Consider the following 17,123-nt stretch of genomic DNA (forward strand, 5'->3'; position numbering starts at 1 on the left):
TCAGTTTAGAAATACTTGTAAAGGCTCCACAAACACAACAAAGCATTTCAGTCAGAAAATAATTTGACAGCTTTTTTTTTTCTTTTTTCAGAATATTGAAGTTTATTATAAAGCAGTACATCAGAATAAAAAAAGAAGTCGCTGTGGAGGTTCTTGTGCCTGAGCCTAATAATCTTCAAACGCATCCTGAGGTTCTTTTGAAACAGGCTGAAATTACAGAGAGTCCTAGACCACTGTCGAACACCACCCATCCACGTCCAAGGCAGAACACACACACACACACACACACACACACACACACACACACACACACACACACACACACACACACACACACACACACACACACACACACACACCCTACTGAATTTCTCCCATGTACAGACGTTTATCACTGGCACCAGACAGCACTGTGTAGAGAGACAAAGGAGAAAAAAAAAAAGGATTCGACTTTGATTTTTGTTTAATGTTTCATAAGGAAGCTTAAAGCGACCTAAGCGCCTAACTTAACATAATTCTGGCATACTGACATCCACCTATCCCAATGTGCCTTCAAGTTATCTTAATTAATTCTTGTGTTAATTAAAAAAGTGTATTTTAGGCCTGAAACACATCTTAACCGATGAAGTTAGTTCACTCACCTATAGGCTCCTCTGGGTGGAAGACCACTTCGTTGACCGAGCCTGCGTGACCCGGCAGTTTGTACAGGATCCTGCGTGATGTGGTGTCCCAAATATACACAAACCTGTAAAACATGATGCAGAAAAAAAATGGTGCTTACATTTGAAATCGCCATATGTTAAAAACTGTATATGTCATACAGTCACTCACCACTTCATTAGGTAAACCTGGTCATCTGCTCGTTAATATAAACATCTAATCTAATCTTATTTTTACTGGTAACAAATCACATTTTCGTCACTGCATTTTTCTTAATTATGTCCTTTGCGGGATGCAACGGGACAGAGTTTGCTTTCAGAAATACAGATTCGATGGTGCACTCAGAGTACAGCAGCTAACCTGAAGGTGACTTGAGCCCTTTGTGTTTGTGTGCGAGCTCATATTCATGTACAGTATGAGTCGGTGTATTTGCTTCTCACCTGTCGGCCGAGCCTGCAGCTATCTTACTGCCATCAGTAGACCAGGAGCACCTCATCAGGTTCTGAATGACAGGAAAAGATGAATTAGAAACAAAGCATTACATGTGTGAGCTGCTGAGGTGAAAGACAAAAACGCTTGCAGGACTCCAGCTGTTTGTCACTTCAATGAAGAGGGATATAACTTACCTTTTCAAAGTTGTGAACATTGCCCTGGAAAATCTTCACACATCTTTCCTTGGGAGCAAATGGTCGAACATCCCAAATACGGACTGCACAGAGACACAGGGAGACTTCAAGAACAGGATTCACCCATACAGCCAACCACGTTTATGAGCCAAACATGTCTGATAGTACCTGTGTTATCCATGGAGTTTGAGAGAAGGTATGACCCCTCGGAGCTCAGGCTGAGCCCAGTCACTGAGTCACCGTGTCCGTGCATGTTGTAGATCAGCTTATTCTGCCTCAGATCCCACACCTGCAACAACACAATCAATAACTTTGGGTAGGGTTCCTGCAGAAAAGCCATGCAAAGTCATTCTTGAACATTTTATAAGAGGTGCAAAAGTAAAAAATGATTCACTGCTTTATGGTCTTTGCAGTACCTCAGGGAAACAGCGTCCCAACAGTGGCTAAATACAGAGTAGAAACAACTTTTTCACTTGTATTTAAATGAAAAAAACCCAGCGCTGAGCTACACGTTAGCATCAAACCGCTCCAAACTAAGATAAAACCAAAAGTATTTACGCAATCTTTTGTTCATGTTGCTCCAGAATTTAAGAGCCACAACCACTGGGAAATTATTTTTAAAAAACTAATTATAGTAATTTGTCCTGGATACATTCTAAACTGTGCATGAACTACATGTAAAACCTTAGTTTCACTTTTCAGCCTTGTGTTCTTGAACATGACTAGAGGCTCCCTTTCTTCTAATTGAAAATAGTTATGTATGAAAACCCATTTATATGCCTGTCAAGCATGTAACACTTTGATAGGTGGCAAGGATAAACAGCCCACTCTGGCAAGCTGTGCTGAGTCCATAGGTCCTGCTCGCTTCTGCTAATCAAATTCCATCTTTTTGCCTTCTTTGGCCACAGGCGTCCAAGATAATTATTTGAAATTAAAGCGGCGCCATGAAGTGAAAAATTGGCCCAGCCGAGATTTAATTTCACTAATACACTATGTGTGCTGTGATAATAAAATCCACAGCATAAACAATCTCGTTTTTCAGGATACCCTCGAAAGAACATGGACAAGAAGTTCCATCAGCAGTAACGTGTTTCCAGTGTCATTCTACCTTGATGTCATTGTCGATGCCTCCTGACAGGATCTGATCGCTGGTGTCGTTGAAAGTCACAGCCAGCACCTGGTAGGTGTTCTGGAAAGTGTGGATGGCTCCTTTTTTACGGATGTCCCAGAGCTACAGAGCAGACAGTGACATCAAACAGAAAGCACAATCAGACCTTCATGTTTAATTTTGTGGGACAAAAATGTGGCATCCAGACCTAAAGATGTGGATAAAAATAAAGCTGGAAAACTCACCTTCACTGTCCCGTCGTCACTGCCGGTGCAGATGAGTTGGGGTCCACGGCGAGCTGGGTAGCATGTATTAACGAAGGAAGTGTGGCCCTTCAAGCGCTTGATCCTCTCGCCCGTTTCACTGTCCCAAACACCTACAGTTTTGTCTGTGCTGGCTGAGAACAGCATGCTGAAATGACATAGCAGGAAATAACAGTTAGTTAACCCTTTATAAAGAGCACAGGGTTATTAAGCCCTTAATAGGAAGTGCTGATTGCATGTGTCCTTTGCTAAAGATCTCCACCTACTTACCTGCCATCTGTGTTGTAGTGCAGCTCCATCACTGCTCCACTGTGTCCCTTCAGTGTGGCGTAATTTTCGCAATCTCCATACACGTTCCAGAGCACTGCAGCAAAAAAACACAAAACACCGGTACACACCAAGTTATTCACAGTGAAGAAGTCGTTGCCTCACTGCAGAGATTTACTGGGAGTTTAACTAACTTACATATGAGTCTGTCAAATCCTGAAGAGGCAAGGGTGGCTCCATTGGGGTGAAACTTGCAGCAGTACACCTCACCCTCGTGGCCAGACATTAGCATGATGGGAGCCTGGAGGCTGGAGGTCCGTGGGGGGCCCTATGGGAGACATATACGTGGTTAATACAGAGGTTGAGGTTAAAGAGGGAATTTCAGAAAAAATGTACTGATGTGAGGCTATGACAAGAGGACCTTGCAGTACAGTCAGTGGCATGGGTTTTGATTTATATGGTAACACTTTAAACAATAACTAATACAATGTTTCCCCATTATCAGTTCTTTCTTGATTCCTGATCAGTTTTCTTTGTGGGAACAAAAGCCGGGATCAAAGGCAGCTGTTGGTATAGAAACGTGTCCTGCCAGGTGACCTGGGAGGGTAGATACATCTGGAGGCAGATGATTAAAGGTTTGAGTATCTTGTTTCTAAATATTCAGGTAACTTATCCAGTTTAATCATACTGGATATTTTTAGCTTGTATTTATAATTTATTATAAAATCAGATATGGACTGTGAACGTGGGTCAAAGTGTTGTTGTTGTTTCTTTTATATAATAGTCTCAAAAACAAATGTCAAGGTCATATTTAATGAAATGCTGGTGTTTTAATGCGAATAAAGATGATCTGCAAGGATCATCTACCTCCATCTCAAGCATCCTCCTCTCTCACACCAACCCTCTGCATGACATCCTTCACTACATCAAAGGATCTTCTGTGAGGTCTTCCTCATTTCCTCCATCTTCAACATCCCATCCACTATCCCTCCTCTCCACATGTCCAAACCATCTCAGCCCTCTCTAACTGCTCAATCTGCAATGTCCCTCTGATGAAACTTTGCATGCATCTTTAGTATTGTCCATTCGGGTCCTTCCCAATGTAAATCTGAACGTTTTCAATTTGTCAGAGCCATGATACACCATCCAAACCATACATACAGCAGGTCTCATTACCACCTTCCCTTTCACTCCTGTAGCTGCTCTTCCACAATCCATGGACTGCATCCTGGCTGCACTCTCTTCTTCCCTTATCTAATGCCCCGTCCGTTGCTTTGGATGTTTGAACCCATTTATGTAAACTCATATACCCTCACTGTTACACCTCCCATCAGACTGGAATTTGATGCGTCTCCCTCTCATTCACACACGAGTTCTCTTTTGTGTCTTCTGACTTTCATTCCTCTTCTCTCCACCACATACCTCCACCTCACCAGGCTCTCTTCCCCCTGCTCCCTCCTCTCACTACAGATCGGCTGCAGACATCATAGTCTACCGGCACTCTTGCCTGGCCTCATCTTTCAGCCTCTCCATCAAGGCTGCAAACAAGAAAGGGGCACAGAGCCAAACCCTGACATAATCCTACCCCCACCTTGAATAGTCGAAATGTCAGAGTTAACAGCCAAAGGAATAAAGGTATCTATTTGTTCTACACTGAGATACAAAGTAGGGGTTACCTGGGAGTAACTTCCTGAATTCAGAATAGAAATGGTGGTCAAGATAGTTGATAATGTCTTTTACTTTCTTTATCACCCGTGTTTCTCAGTGTAAACACAAATCTCTTTGCGCGACCCCCGTTATTTTGGAGCTGGTATTATCAATGTTGCTGAGAGTTTCTATCCTTAAAAGATAAAACATTAAACCAGAACAGAAAAGAACATTTTCTGTGATCGCTTTAAAAACTCTTTTTAAACAATTGTTTACCCAAATCTAGATGGAGACATTGTAAAAAGCATCAAAGTGAGAGCTAATGCTGTGCTAATTTTATTTGCATGTTTATCTGTCTCGCTGGCAGCCCAGATAATGAACCTAAAATCACCACAAAGGGAAAATGTGACTTTTTTCCAGGCGGCTTTATATATAATTAATGACAAAGCGTACACAGTATAGTGTGGTTACTTGTTCTAAGTGTTTGAGTCTACTTCAGTAGCCACCCCTCCCGGTTGTAGTAACAGCTACCCTCCGTACCGTGGCCACGAGTTGCTGAGACTGCGCCGCCGCTATCAGCTCCGTCCGGGGCCGCTTCACGGCGGAAGGAACCACCGCCATGTCTGCCGCTCTTTTCATAGGCTCAATCATCTTTACAGGACAAAAATCCGCAAAAATTTAAAGCTTTAACGATACAATTTACAAAAAATGAATGGACGTCTTTCATACGAGACGTCGGAGGAAGTAGCACCAACGTATCAACACAGAAGAAGTACTTCCTGTGAGCGCGAGGAATACTATTGGTCGAGGTTTGCAACGGCTAAGATGATTGGTAGATTAGCCGCTCCGCTTGTTGTTGAAACGTTTTGAACCGGATGTAAAATAACCATCGTATCAATCCGAAAGGTAACGCTGATATCATTTTAAAATGATTTTCTCTGAAATTATTGCTGCATGAGGTTATGTTTATTGTTTATTATAAACTAGAACGTTAAGCAGGCACGGGCCCATTTTCTTGTTCATATTTTATTTATTCAATATCTGTTTATTCATTTATTATAGCTCTTTAGTGTGGCTAACATTAGCCGAGGAGCTGCTGTTCCATTCAGCTTTTGTGTTTGAGATAAAAAGTGAGTCTAATAGGTTTTTATTGCTATCCAAGAGATCCAACACATAGCTGTGAAGCTCATAAAAATCACTTTCGGGTACAAAATATGACACGGCTGAATAGCAAGTCAGCATGCGAGTGGGGGTAAAATAATCAGTGAACATAATAAATTAAATCAATCTCTTTTTAGATTTAGCTTTTGTATACTGTTAGGATCAAATGAACTGTGTTGACAGTTGACTTCAGTAAAAAAAATATGTCTTTGTTTTAGCATGAAATTCCATGACTTTTCCTAAAGTGACCCAAAATACACGAAAATTAAAATGTTTAAAAATTCATAGTGTTTGTACAATGAGGCTGTTCTAGGTCGTATCTATTCAGATGGATTTTAGATCCACCGGTGTGGTTCAAATAACAGAAAATTTTGGTTTTAGGGAATTTTAAAATGGTACATTCCATGCATGGAATAATAAATTGGCATAGAAGTATTTATATATTGAGGTCATACAGAGGTCAGAGGGTGCCTTGGCACAAGATCTGAAATAGGATGCCATGATCATGGGGTAGTTAGAACCGTTGCCTTACACCAGGAAAGTTCCTGTTTCAGAACCTGTCAGTGGCCTTTTGGTGTGAAGTTTCCTCTAGGTACTTGGGCTTCTGGCCACACTCCAAAGACATACGTGATTCTAAATTGGCTGTGGATGTGAGGTGAATAAAGTGCTTAAAAGTGCTGCATGAATGTATAGTTAAAATGTGCTTGTAGTCTAAAGTGGTCATAAAGACTAGAAAACTGATGTATAAATTCAAAAACAATGCAAAAATACCCGCCATGTAAGAATGTGACCTACAAATAAACAAATTAGAATTAGTTTATTCTGAGCTAACAGAGTTTAAACTCACTAAGATTAAAACAGAGAGTATAAATGCACCTGATCTGCCATTTCAGGGATTGTGGGAATCCAAGCGCAAGATTCAGTTATTGGAAACCGTGGCTGTTTTGAGACGATGTCCGACCGTGACCGCCGACCATCAGAGCCGGCTGGGCTGGATGGTTTGCCACCACTGTACAGCATTGCCAAAGGAGAGGTGGTTTCAGTGCAAACTTATGGAGCATTTGTTCGACTGCCGGGATACAGGAAGGAAGGTCAGTGAAAAGATTTGATTATTCAGATGAAAAATAAAGAAAAATAGGTTGAAGAAGAAAAAAAACAAAGTGTTGTTTTGTCTGGAGATCTCTTCCTGTTAAAAGGGAGTTCTTCCTTCCTACTGTCACCATGTGCTTGCTCATAGGGGGCAGTAATATTATTGGAGTTTTTCCTTTAAAATTGCAGGTCATTACCTTACAGTACAAAGTGTCTTGAGTCAAACAAAACACTTTATACTGTTATACTTGTTGTTGTGAATTGGTACTATGTAAATAAACCTGAAAACAACAAAACCCTTAAAAAAGGACATACATGTAAGTATAGTAGGTAAGCCTGCCCTAATTATTGTAGCGTCTTTACTTTACAATGGGTGGCTGTAGCTCACAGGTCATCTACTGATCGGAAGGTCGGTGGTTCGATCCCTGGCTCCTCCAGTCTGCATGCCAAGTATCCTTGGGCAAGATACTAACCCCAAGCTGCTCTCCGATGCATCCATCGGCGTGTGAATGTTGTTCACACGCCGTCTAAACTGTAGACTCAGTTTAGAGTCAGTGCTTGGGAGAATGGATGTGATTGGGTGAATGTGGCATGTTGTATACAGCACTTTGAGGACTCCTGGAGAGTAGAAAAGCTATATAAGAATCAGTCCATTTACCATTTACAATACAAAGTACCTTGAGGTGACTGCTGGTATGATTTAGTGCTATATAAAATTGAATTGAATTGAATTAGTGTACTGTCTCACTGTGTGTAAGAAGACAAGGCTGAAAGACTTCAAAGACACAGGTCAAAGTAAGATATTTCACATTCTTGTTATGTTTAAAAAAAATTGTTCTTTTTGGCTTATTAGCACAATCATAGTTTCTTCTATTATAATTCATTTGTGTTATCTTCATAGCAACAGAAATTGAAGATGTGTGTGTACAGACAGGAGGTGTGGGAGGATGGTTGGGCGGGGTTGATAAGAAGTGGGACACGTTGATGAAGTGGGATGACTCGTATCTATATTTACACTTGGGTTACCTCTTTGATAATGAAGTATGATTTATTGTGGCTTGGCCTTGACCTACATGTCCAGTTAAACAGCAGCTTTTCATTTTCACCACCGGAGGGCGAACCGAACAACTTGTGCTCACACATTCATAACCTGTAGCCTAAAAAATGATTTGGAGAGAACTTGTATGCTTTATTTAAATTACAGTCCCTTTGAAGTGAGAGTCAGTTAAAGTGGTTTGAAGTAGATGTAATGATTAAGCACAGTTATATGATTTAGTTGGTCAAATGTTATTGAAGCTTGATAACAGCTGGAAATAAGTTTGATTCTTAATTTAGTATTTGGGTTTTCATTTGTCATCCAACACGTATTCATGTGTCAACCTTTTCTGTAGGTCATGAATGCTCACCATGAAGTGCTGTACAAAAGTCTTGAGCCACTCCTTATTTCTTTATGTTTTGCTGAAAATGGGTGCAGTGATTTATTCAAACCTGTGCAAACATGAATGGAAATACAGAGTTTGTACAATTCTAATGAGCTCAAAAGTTAATATTTGTTATAACCACATTTATATTTCACAACATAGTCTTAACTCTGTTACCTAACTTTCTTTAGGTAGTCTTCAGGAATAGTTCTCCAGGCTTTTTGAAGGACATTCAAAGCTCCTCTTTGGATGTTGGCTGCTGTTTGTTCCATTCTCCCACACTGTTTCAATAATGCTGAAATCTGAGCTCATGGGAGGCTAATCCATGACTGGTATAATGGTTATGCATTATAAGTTTTTCTATCTGGGTATGCTTTTGCTGCATTGGTATCATGTTTTACAGATGGTTGTAGACACTCTTGTATTTTCTCATGACCTTCTCTGTACATATTGACAACGATATGAACAAAAAATAATAATAATTTTGGATTCATAACTTAATAAGACCTGTTGCAACTGATTTTCAATCCACTTCTTGTGTAATGTGGCATTTGGCCTTCAGAAAAGGCTGAAGAACTGTTGTTCAAGACCGTTTTATAAATTACGAAAGAAAGTCTGGTTCCAAATATAAAGACATGAGGGTTTGCTTAAGACTTTTGAAAGTATTAATGTATTTTAGGTGATATCTAAGTAAATGAGATTTGTCCTTTGCTTTCACAGGTCTGGTACATGTGAGTGAGATGTCAGCTTCCCGGGTGGAGAACGCTTCAGAAATTGTGGATGTGGGAGAACATGTGTGGATTAAAGTCATAGGGAGAGAGGTAACAATATCACACGTGTTTTGGACAACATTTGTTAAATGAAGGTATTCTTCAACTCCAAACCCCAGAAAGGCTGCATTAAAAGTCCTCCTTTACCCTTAAACCTGAAAAGGTGTCAGAAACTGCCACTCCAGTGGGCTCAAACTCAACCTGGTTCTCATAAAGATAGTCACAGAAGTGCACACACAGAGCAGAAAGTTTACAGCTTCTTCCTCTGCTCATCAGGTTCAGGGTGACAAGGTGAAGCTGTCTTTCTCCATGAAAGCTGTCAATCAGGGAACAGGGCGGGACTTGGACCCCAACAATGTTATGGCAGAGTAAGTGCTTACGGATTCATTGTGTGTGTTTTCATGTGTCTGAACAGGTGTGTGTGTGTTGTTAACATCTGTGTGTGTGTGTTTATAGGCAGGATTCAAGGCGGCGTAAGCAGTTTAGAGACCAAACCAGCAACAGGATCACGCTGGAGGCTGTGCTCAACACAACGTGTTCAAAGTGCGGCTGCAAGGGTGAGGTGACATCATGAGTCATGTAATGTGTCAAAGAGACTGTGCTTGTTTCACACAGATGGCTGATTTGTTTGAATTCACACTGCAGTTGTTAAATAAATTGTTACTCTCTTCAGGTCACTTTACAAAGGACTGTTTCTCTGCTCCTGGCCTGCAGTACGCTCTCTTGCCTGAAGAGGACGATGAAGAGCCACAGCAGCAACCATCTACAGCCGCACAACATCAAGATTCAGACAAAAAGAAGAAAAAGAAGGTGACAATGTGACCTTTAAAGCCCTGCGCAGCTCTCGCTTCCTTTTCCGCTCTACCTTTCCTTTGCTGATTCTTTCTTTCTCTCTTTCATCTGATGCAACAACCCCCACATGTCTCTCTGCATGACATGTGGTTGTGACCACATTGGGAGTCTGTTGCCTGGAAAAATGATTTTTGTGCTGATTTAAGAGGAACATACTTCAGTGTTTGGGTTTTGAGGTATTGAAACTGCTTTTTTGTGCAACTTCTTTGTTTTTAACGCCTATTCTCCAGGAAAAGAAAGCAAAGAAGAAGAGTAAGAAAAGGGAGAGGAAGGAGTCTGAGAGCGACAGCAGCAGCAGCAGCAGCAGTGAATGTAAATCCAAGAGGAGGCGGCAAGAACACGAGCGTGACAGAGATGACAAGAAGAAGAAGAAACACAAAAAGCACAAATCGCACAAACACAGCTGAGACAAACACAGGGTGAACGTGGTTGGCAGCAGACTGAGAGAAAGACTTCCAGCTTTAATATCTAAACCTTCATTCACTGTCTGTCAAGTTCAAAACTTGAAGGGAAGCGCTGTAAATACAAACATGTGATAATCTCCACTTGTCCTGAAGTTACCCCTCCATAAAGGGAGGAGTCTGCCACACTGTGTAATCAGATAGGTGCAATCGATATGGCGGCAAGTGGCTATCCCTTTCCAAAACCCCGATATTGTTTACAGCTGTTTAGGATCTGGGAAATCCATTATACACAAGCGAGAGGGTAAAAAAGGAGAAGGGAGACACGCACGCACATACACAAGAAATAGTTAAGACATAAACAGGAAGTGTAAGGCACCACAAATGAGCTTTAGAGTAGTGTAATAACACGATAGCCTGAGGTTGTCTGCTGGTTTTGTTTTGTTTTTTTGTGCGTGTTTGCGAGTCTCACCTCGAGGAGACTCTTTAAAGTACACCCAGCCGTCTTCCTGCATGTCCACTGTTTGCTCCATTAAAACTATTTTTATCTGTAAAGGTAACAAAATGTCTCACGATCTCTTTGTTCAAGGACCTTGAACTCCTAATGTTGCCGTCCTTGGAGGACCAAAACACATGTACACGCACACGCAGTGGAATTTTTCAAGCTCTGGTCCACCCATAACCAGTTAATGTTTTAAAGCCTGGACAGGCGCCCCTACACAGCATAGAGCCCAGGTTATGTCACGCAAGTTTTTGTTTTTTATCAGGGTTAGAGGCCCAACATCTTGTTTCTTCTTCTCTGCTGCTTTGACCCAATTTCAAGCTTCTGCTTGTGAGGCTGCTGAGTGAGATCGCTTCCAGCTGCGGCGGTTTGAAACGGCTCCAGTGCGATCCACCGTCAGCGGGTTTAGTTTACCGCTTAATCTCAAAAATGTTCTCTATTTCTTTTCCTTTCTCTGCTCTGACAGTCGTATGAGACACTCGGCATGACTGCACACCCAGACGTGTTGCATTAATACACATACCTGGATTACAACTGCAGTAAACTGTGGATTCTGCATTCATTTACAATGAACTGCAGGCTTTAATTTTAACCTTGGGTTGATCTTATGTTGTTTTTTTTCTGTGCAGAGTGTACCTGGAATAGGTGACACATTATGTTTTAAGATGTTAAATGATTTGGAAAAAGATTGTTTAAAGGCAGCTAGAGGAAACTTTTTTTTAAAAATAAAAACCTTGTGTTTTAGAGTTATTATCGCATTTTTATTAGTTCTTATTCTTGATTTTCAATCCAGTGTAGTTCTGAAGTAATTAGCAGACACTTTGATGTCTGATCCTGATTGCACAGTGTATCTGTCGACGGCTGTTCCTCTTGACTGTTCCCTCCCTGTTTTACAGCACGGAGTTGTTATCTGTAAATTTGTCTGAGAACACATTTGAGCTCCAGATGTCAGTTTTCAAACTAGCCGTGAAAAGATTTTCAAGCACGAGCCGAATGATTGTGACACATTGGTCGTTATCATTTGCTCAAATTGGAATTACTAGTATGATCCAGGTACTGTATCAGCCTTGTGATGTTTCAAATCCACAAAGCACTGAGCACTATGACTGTATAGTTTATACAGTGTGCTACGCTGCACATGCACTGTACATACCTATATATGATATATGTGTTTGGGTTAGTATCATAAAATGAAAAACAGCCCTGTGAGTGAGCATAGTAAAAAAGCTGTTCTGCAGAAATGTAGTAAAAATCCAAAGTTTGAAAATGTAAATGTATAGTTATTTATTTAAGGGCTCCAGCGTGATTAGTTTTGCATGAGCTTTGCATAAAATCAACTGTGCTCTGTTCAGGAGCTGTGAAGCCACATCAACATGGTGTCATGGCGACGTGAAGAAAATTCAGACCAGGTTTACCCTGCAAGAGGACCTCTCACACCTGTATGTTAGTGGCTCAAACTGTGTCACTTAGTGCTCAGAGCTGCCTTAATTCTTCTTGGCAGAGATTCAACAAGGTCCTGGAAACAGCTTTTCTGCTCATTTGCTTTGTTTGTGTTTACTCTGCAAAATTTTCAACACACTGCAGGTACAGTGCGCAAAAACAGCCGCATCCATAATCTCTACCCTTACTCCATCCATTCGTTCCTCAACCATTTCAGCTCCGGGTAACTTTAGGAGGCAGTCGCAGCAGGAGGTGGCCTGGGCTCCTCCTCCGCCCTTTCACCCCTTTACCCTGCATTTAGTTGGCAGTGCGTCACTAGCACATGACACCAGTGTACCCCGGGAAGGAATGATATGAATTTAGACAGCACATGCACAGGCCTAATTCAAGTACAGGACATAACATTATCCACACAAGTACAAGCTTTACCTCAACTTTCCTTTAACCTCACCAGGGCAAAGGCAAGATCCACACTCATCTGTGCACACACACAGGAGCTGCTAAGAGGCTATAATTAACCTCCATGTGAGTCCCTCTAAAGCCCACTGTGATGGAAAATGTGGTCACACATCTCGAGTCTATAGTTGTGTTGGACTACTGAACTCGTCAACCCTCCTGTTTAAAAGTACAGCTCAGATTGGAACAATTTCACGCTCAATCCGCCTCGAATACAGCCCTGAATGCACGAGATCAACCTCGCAATCAGCCTCCCCGAATAAAGCTTTAAATTGATCATTTAGATCCCAGATCAGTTTTTCCTGAGCAACGTTTCTTGTACCTCTGGGCTACGGACCGTCATTAAAACAAAGAAAAACACATCCAGGGAGCATTTTTTTTCCTCCAGTCTGTCCATCAGTGTAGACACTTTTATTTGAAACGTATCAGAACTCCACAGGAAAACTTTTCAAACACTTTTCCAGGCAACATGTTCTTCCAGGCCACATTCTTAAAAAAGAGAAGAAATGCAGACCTGGAGTCTTACAGAGAAACAAACATCAAAAAAATTGATGGAATTTATTCATTGTTTCTTACAGTAGAATGAACAACGTATAAAGGAGGTGGGGAGGAAGAAAAGGAGTCGGAGGTCACAGTCAATACTAAATTAATACTAAAAGGGACAATGACGGGGGTCGATAGCAGCCATATGAGGAGGTGGGGTTGTTTTTCTTTTTGGCCTGTTTTGAAGAAGTGTTAAGGAGTCTGGGATGCGGGATTTTAGTTGATGCAGGTAGCTGCTGAAATGTTGTGGGATTTCTTTTTCTTTACTCTGCCTTCTCGTAGCGACGCGTGCAAACAACCTCTCCGAGTTTGAGTGTCTGTTTGAAGAGAGAAGAGAAGTTACATACACATACATACAGAAGTTACATTTGAATTATTCTTTTTTTGGGGGGGTGGGTTACTGACCAGCAAGAGAACGTTGCCGTTGACTTCCCTGACCAGGCTGGTCTCCTTTTCGTCCCACCGCTGAATGTGCACCAGCTTCCCGTCCTCTATCTTGACAATAGACTGGCGGGGAGCAGAAACGAGAGTCAGACACACATCCAGCGAGCGAGTGAGGATCATTTAAATCAGTGGTTCGGCTTTCTGTTATTTCATTGTGCGCTTCACCATTGCGCAGACATCTTTATAGGCAGCTACCGCACTTTTCCCATCTCATGGCAAGCTTGTAAAAGAATACCTAAAGTTACATATTAAAGAATGCAACGCAAAGGAACTGTGCAATCAGAGAGGACGACAACGACTTGTTGGGTAATTCATGTGCTCGTGCAACAGCCCACAGAGACATCAGTCTGAATGTGAGCTCGCAATAGCCACAGCTTCTTGCCATCAGCAAACACTCTGCAGTATACATTTAGTTAAAGTGTATGCTCCTTGCTCCTTTCCCCCGTAACGTTCCCTTTAAACGCTACCGCGCACTCAACTTTATCTCTTTCCCAAAGCTTTATGTCATCCCATCACGACTGTTTCCACGGCGATCCATCAGCCTGTGCACTTTAATTATCACACCATATTTCTGTATGGTTACTTCTCCAGTGTGCAGGGAGGTTCCAGCAGACTTCTCCTTACCTCATACGAAGCCTGCTTAAAACCTCTTTCATAAAAGGCTAAATGCAAGGTTTTGCATTGTTCAAATTGGACCTTTGACCTCTCACCTTGACCTTCCTGTCGTCGGCGGTTGTCTCGTCGAACTCCTTTCCCAGCGTGAAGCTGAGCTCTGTGTTTTTCATGGTACTCTGAGTCTTCAGCGTCACCGTGTCGCCGTCCACTGAGATGATGGTGGTGGGCTTGGTGAGGTTGGCCACTTTCCTTGTAGCGAAGCCCACGCCTGTGTAACAACACAAATTTAAAACAACCAGGTAAGTCAGGTGAGGTGTGCTGAGGGTGGATTATCCCCGTGGGAAATAAACAAGTCTAAAGGTGAGGCAGAGACTCAACCTGTTTCTCTGCCGCTGGCACTGATCCTCTCACATAGGGGCAAAGGTTGTACCAGTGTATCAAGCAGATGTTGAGATATTCTAACCCGACTTAAAGGAAACGTCCTGGGAGTGTTTACAGATACCGAAAGGAATATGTTGTTGCACATCCAGAGCAAAAGCCGTTGGTTTGCCCCCGGGCTGCCCTTCATCTGACATGCCCTCTAATCTCTCCTTTATCAGCCACTTAAGCGTGCTGCATGTTCTTCAAACACTGCAGAGTCCCTCTGACCTGGGAGAGTGCCTGTATGGGCATGTGTGTGTGTGCAAATTATTACCTGCTTTCCTGGTGTGCGTTTGTGTGTGTATGAGGGATTGAGTGAATTTGTTTCTCTGGGTAAACGTGATTCGCACCATTTCTTTTACTGAAGGGAAAAAATCTGTTTCTGTTTGAAGTTAACAACCCAATTCATTTACAGCAGCGACATTCCCATAGCACATGTGTGTGTAGATGCCTCATCGATTAAAAGGACTGGGGTTAGAGGTTAAAGGGCGTCTGCTTGTTACCGTGATCAGAGGAAATACGTCGATGGTGATGTGGCTCTACACAGCTGTAAAACAAACTCCATCCACCTGCCTCCATTCCACGCTCCACAGCCATGTGTGTGCCAGGAGCCAAACTATATCTCCATGTTCCCGTCCCACCAGCTCCTCCTTCCAGCTTGATATTCAGCTCCTCCCATGACCTCACACAATGAACAGCTTTCAGCGAAGGTCACCCACATTATACTACACTGTGTGTGTCTGTGTGTATGAATGCCATTCAGTGATTCCCACAGTGGGGCTGATTTTTTTTTCTTCACTCAAAAAAGAAAAGGGGGGGGGGGGGGGGGGTCCTCCCTCCTTTCCAGCACTTGGCCCATGTGGTCAGCCATGATTCCTCTTTTTCCTCCCTCCCTCTGGTGCCCATCTTCTCCTGCTGTATTTCTGTTCCCAACCTACGCTTCGCTTCACCCTTTACTCTACAGCCTACCCCTTTATTTCTCCATTTGAAGCCTCCCTTATTTGCTCCCATGATTGATCATTTTTTCCCACACCCTGTATCAACAAGCTACTTAAAACAGTTTACATATGAAACACACCTTATACCATTCAGCTCGCCTCAAACCCGTCTCAACATGCGCTCGCTTGCAGCACTGGCACTACTGCTGCATCCTCTGTTTCACACGCATGCGCGCACACTCCCCTGCGCAATGTGCATGCATTAAAAAAAAAACAGAAGAAGAAAGAAATAGAAATACACGGAACACTTACCCAGCTCTTTCATGTAATCATCAAATTTATCGCTCTCCTTGAGGAGCCATGTGCCAACGAAAGCATCGACCATGTCTGCAGCGGTGCGGAGGAATGAGGGCGAGAGAGAAAGACGGTGTGTGTGAGTGTGTGTGTGAGGGAGAGAGAGAGGCGACAAAGCAGGGGAGCGTCAGAATGAGAGACGAGAGAAAGAGACAGGGGGAGTAATGTAAAGCACCACCAGCTTTGCTGTGATCTTACTGGCTGAATGTACCGGCTGTTCGTGATGTCATCAGTCTGTGTCACCCACAGACTGCCGGGCGGGGGATGGGGAGGAGAGGGGGGGAGCAAAAAGAGAACACGTGATAGCCTTGGTTTTGTCAAAGTGATCGCCATGCAAATAAATTGTGTTTGAATTGCTTGAAAGGTTTGTTTGCATCTGCTTTCTGTTCGTATTATCAGCCATAATAAAGAGGATCAGAGAGGGCTTTAGTAGAGAAATCAAAGAAGAGGGAGAAAGGGCAGAGTGGAGAAGTCAATGGGGAGGAGGTGGAGGAGTACGAGGAGGTGAGCCTGAGGGAAAAGAGGCCCACCATTGAGTCTTTTTTTTTTTTTTTTTTTTTTTTTGCAGCTGTTGGTTGTAAATGTCGTATTTTCTCTGCCCTACTTTTACTCCCTAGTTGTTCTCCTCATCTCTGGTCTCTCCACCTGGGGGGTTTCCATCCACCTGCACTGTGTGGTTTGCCGGTTATTTTGATGACCTAAATGTGGCTCACCAAAGTGTGAAAAGTGTAACCAAATGTGTATGTGTGTTTGTGAGAGTGCTTGTAAACACAGATACAGGTCCGAGTATGCTGGCAGACGTGTGTTGCAGTTATGACTGTGAAGATAAGAGTGCTGGTGTGTTACTATAGTGCTTGTTTTCTAGACACAAATACAAAACTTGTTCATCTCCAACCGGTTAGAGATTGCTGCCCCTTCCTTGTTCTGCCAGAGGTTTCTTCCTGTTAAAAGGTAGTTTTTCCCTGTTGACAAATTGCTTGTTCATAGGGTTGTTTGATTACAGTTTCAAACGACTTGCAATACAAAGCGCCTTCAGGTGATTGTTGCTGTGATTTGTTACTATTGAATTGATCTGTATTAACCCCAGAACACTATCGCTGGGTGATTTTCACCCGAGCAAATACATTTACATGATTTCTCTTTCCT

At 42.4% G+C, this 17,123-nt stretch overlaps 3 protein-coding genes across 4 annotated transcripts; 1 reads left to right on the forward strand and 2 right to left on the reverse strand.

Annotated features, from left to right (window-relative positions):
- Positions 1 to 81: 81 nt before the first annotated feature.
- Positions 82 to 5,350, reverse strand: snrnp40 (small nuclear ribonucleoprotein 40 (U5)). Its single transcript, XM_082521813.1, has 10 exons — positions 5,112 to 5,350; positions 3,123 to 3,252; positions 2,928 to 3,021; positions 2,640 to 2,805; positions 2,395 to 2,517; positions 1,455 to 1,575; positions 1,287 to 1,369; positions 1,101 to 1,162; positions 642 to 745; positions 82 to 410 (listed from the first exon to the last, which is right to left on the reverse strand). The coding sequence occupies exons 1-10, from the start codon at positions 5,220 to 5,222 to the stop codon at positions 361 to 363; spliced, it is 1,044 nt and encodes a 347-aa protein (XP_082377939.1). The 5' UTR covers positions 5,223 to 5,350; the 3' UTR covers positions 82 to 360.
- Positions 5,351 to 5,373: 23 nt separating this feature from the next.
- Positions 5,374 to 10,840, forward strand: zcchc17 (zinc finger, CCHC domain containing 17). Of its 2 annotated transcripts, none has more exons than XM_082521817.1 (7): positions 5,374 to 5,477; positions 6,626 to 6,823; positions 8,963 to 9,063; positions 9,289 to 9,380; positions 9,469 to 9,569; positions 9,686 to 9,822; positions 10,095 to 10,839. In XM_082521817.1, exons 2-7 carry the CDS (start codon positions 6,685 to 6,687, stop codon positions 10,269 to 10,271), a joined length of 747 nt encoding a protein of 248 aa, XP_082377943.1. In that variant the 5' UTR covers positions 5,374 to 5,477; positions 6,626 to 6,684; the 3' UTR covers positions 10,272 to 10,839. The 2 variants fall into 2 exon arrangements, with proteins under 2 accessions (XP_082377943.1, XP_082377944.1); XM_082521818.1 differs by lacking the exon at positions 5,374 to 5,477 and adding an exon at positions 5,655 to 5,701 and having other exon boundaries at positions 10,095 to 10,840.
- Positions 10,841 to 13,207: 2,367 nt separating this feature from the next.
- On the reverse strand, positions 13,208 to 16,147 carry fabp3 (fatty acid binding protein 3, muscle and heart). Its single transcript, XM_082521825.1, has 4 exons — positions 15,936 to 16,147; positions 14,361 to 14,533; positions 13,612 to 13,713; positions 13,208 to 13,523 (listed from the first exon to the last, which is right to left on the reverse strand). The coding sequence occupies exons 1-4, from the start codon at positions 16,006 to 16,008 to the stop codon at positions 13,470 to 13,472; spliced, it is 402 nt and encodes a 133-aa protein (XP_082377951.1). The 5' UTR covers positions 16,009 to 16,147; the 3' UTR covers positions 13,208 to 13,469.
- Between the last annotated feature and the right edge of the window lie 976 nt (positions 16,148 to 17,123).

This window comes from Aulonocara stuartgranti (assembly GCF_965226115.1).
Source record: "Aulonocara stuartgranti genome assembly, chromosome: 22".
NCBI classification, from domain to species: domain Eukaryota; kingdom Metazoa; phylum Chordata; class Actinopteri; order Cichliformes; family Cichlidae; genus Aulonocara; species Aulonocara stuartgranti.

What these genes read in the sequence shown, in the direction of transcription:
- snrnp40 (XM_082521813.1), bottom strand. Translation starts at nt 5,222, where the DNA reads ATGATTGAGCCTATGAAAAGAGCGGCAGACATGGCGGTGGTTCCTTCC. An exon ending in AGGATTTGACAGACTCATAT is followed by an intron (nt 3,022 to 3,122) that starts GTAAGTTAGTTA and finishes TTTTTGCTGCAG; the next exon opens with TGCTCTGGAACGTGTATGGA. An exon ending in CCACCCAGAGGAGCCTATAG is followed by an intron (nt 411 to 641) that starts GTGAGTGAACTA and finishes CTCTCTACACAG; the next exon opens with TGCTGTCTGGTGCCAGTGAT.
- zcchc17 (XM_082521817.1), top strand. Translation starts at nt 6,685, where the DNA reads ATGTCCGACCGTGACCGCCGACCATCAGAGCCGGCTGGGCTGGATGGT. An exon ending in TTAAAGTCATAGGGAGAGAG is followed by an intron (nt 9,064 to 9,288) that starts GTAACAATATCA and finishes TCTGCTCATCAG; the next exon opens with GTTCAGGGTGACAAGGTGAA. An exon ending in TTCAAAGTGCGGCTGCAAGG is followed by an intron (nt 9,570 to 9,685) that starts GTGAGGTGACAT and finishes TACTCTCTTCAG; the next exon opens with GTCACTTTACAAAGGACTGT.
- fabp3 (XM_082521825.1), bottom strand. Translation starts at nt 16,008, where the DNA reads ATGGTCGATGCTTTCGTTGGCACATGGCTCCTCAAGGAGAGCGATAAA. An exon ending in TGATTACATGAAAGAGCTGG is followed by an intron (nt 14,534 to 15,935) that starts GTAAGTGTTCCG and finishes GTTGTTACACAG; the next exon opens with GCGTGGGCTTCGCTACAAGG. An exon ending in ACGGCAACGTTCTCTTGCTG is followed by an intron (nt 13,524 to 13,611) that starts GTCAGTAACCCA and finishes CTCTTCAAACAG; the next exon opens with ACACTCAAACTCGGAGAGGT.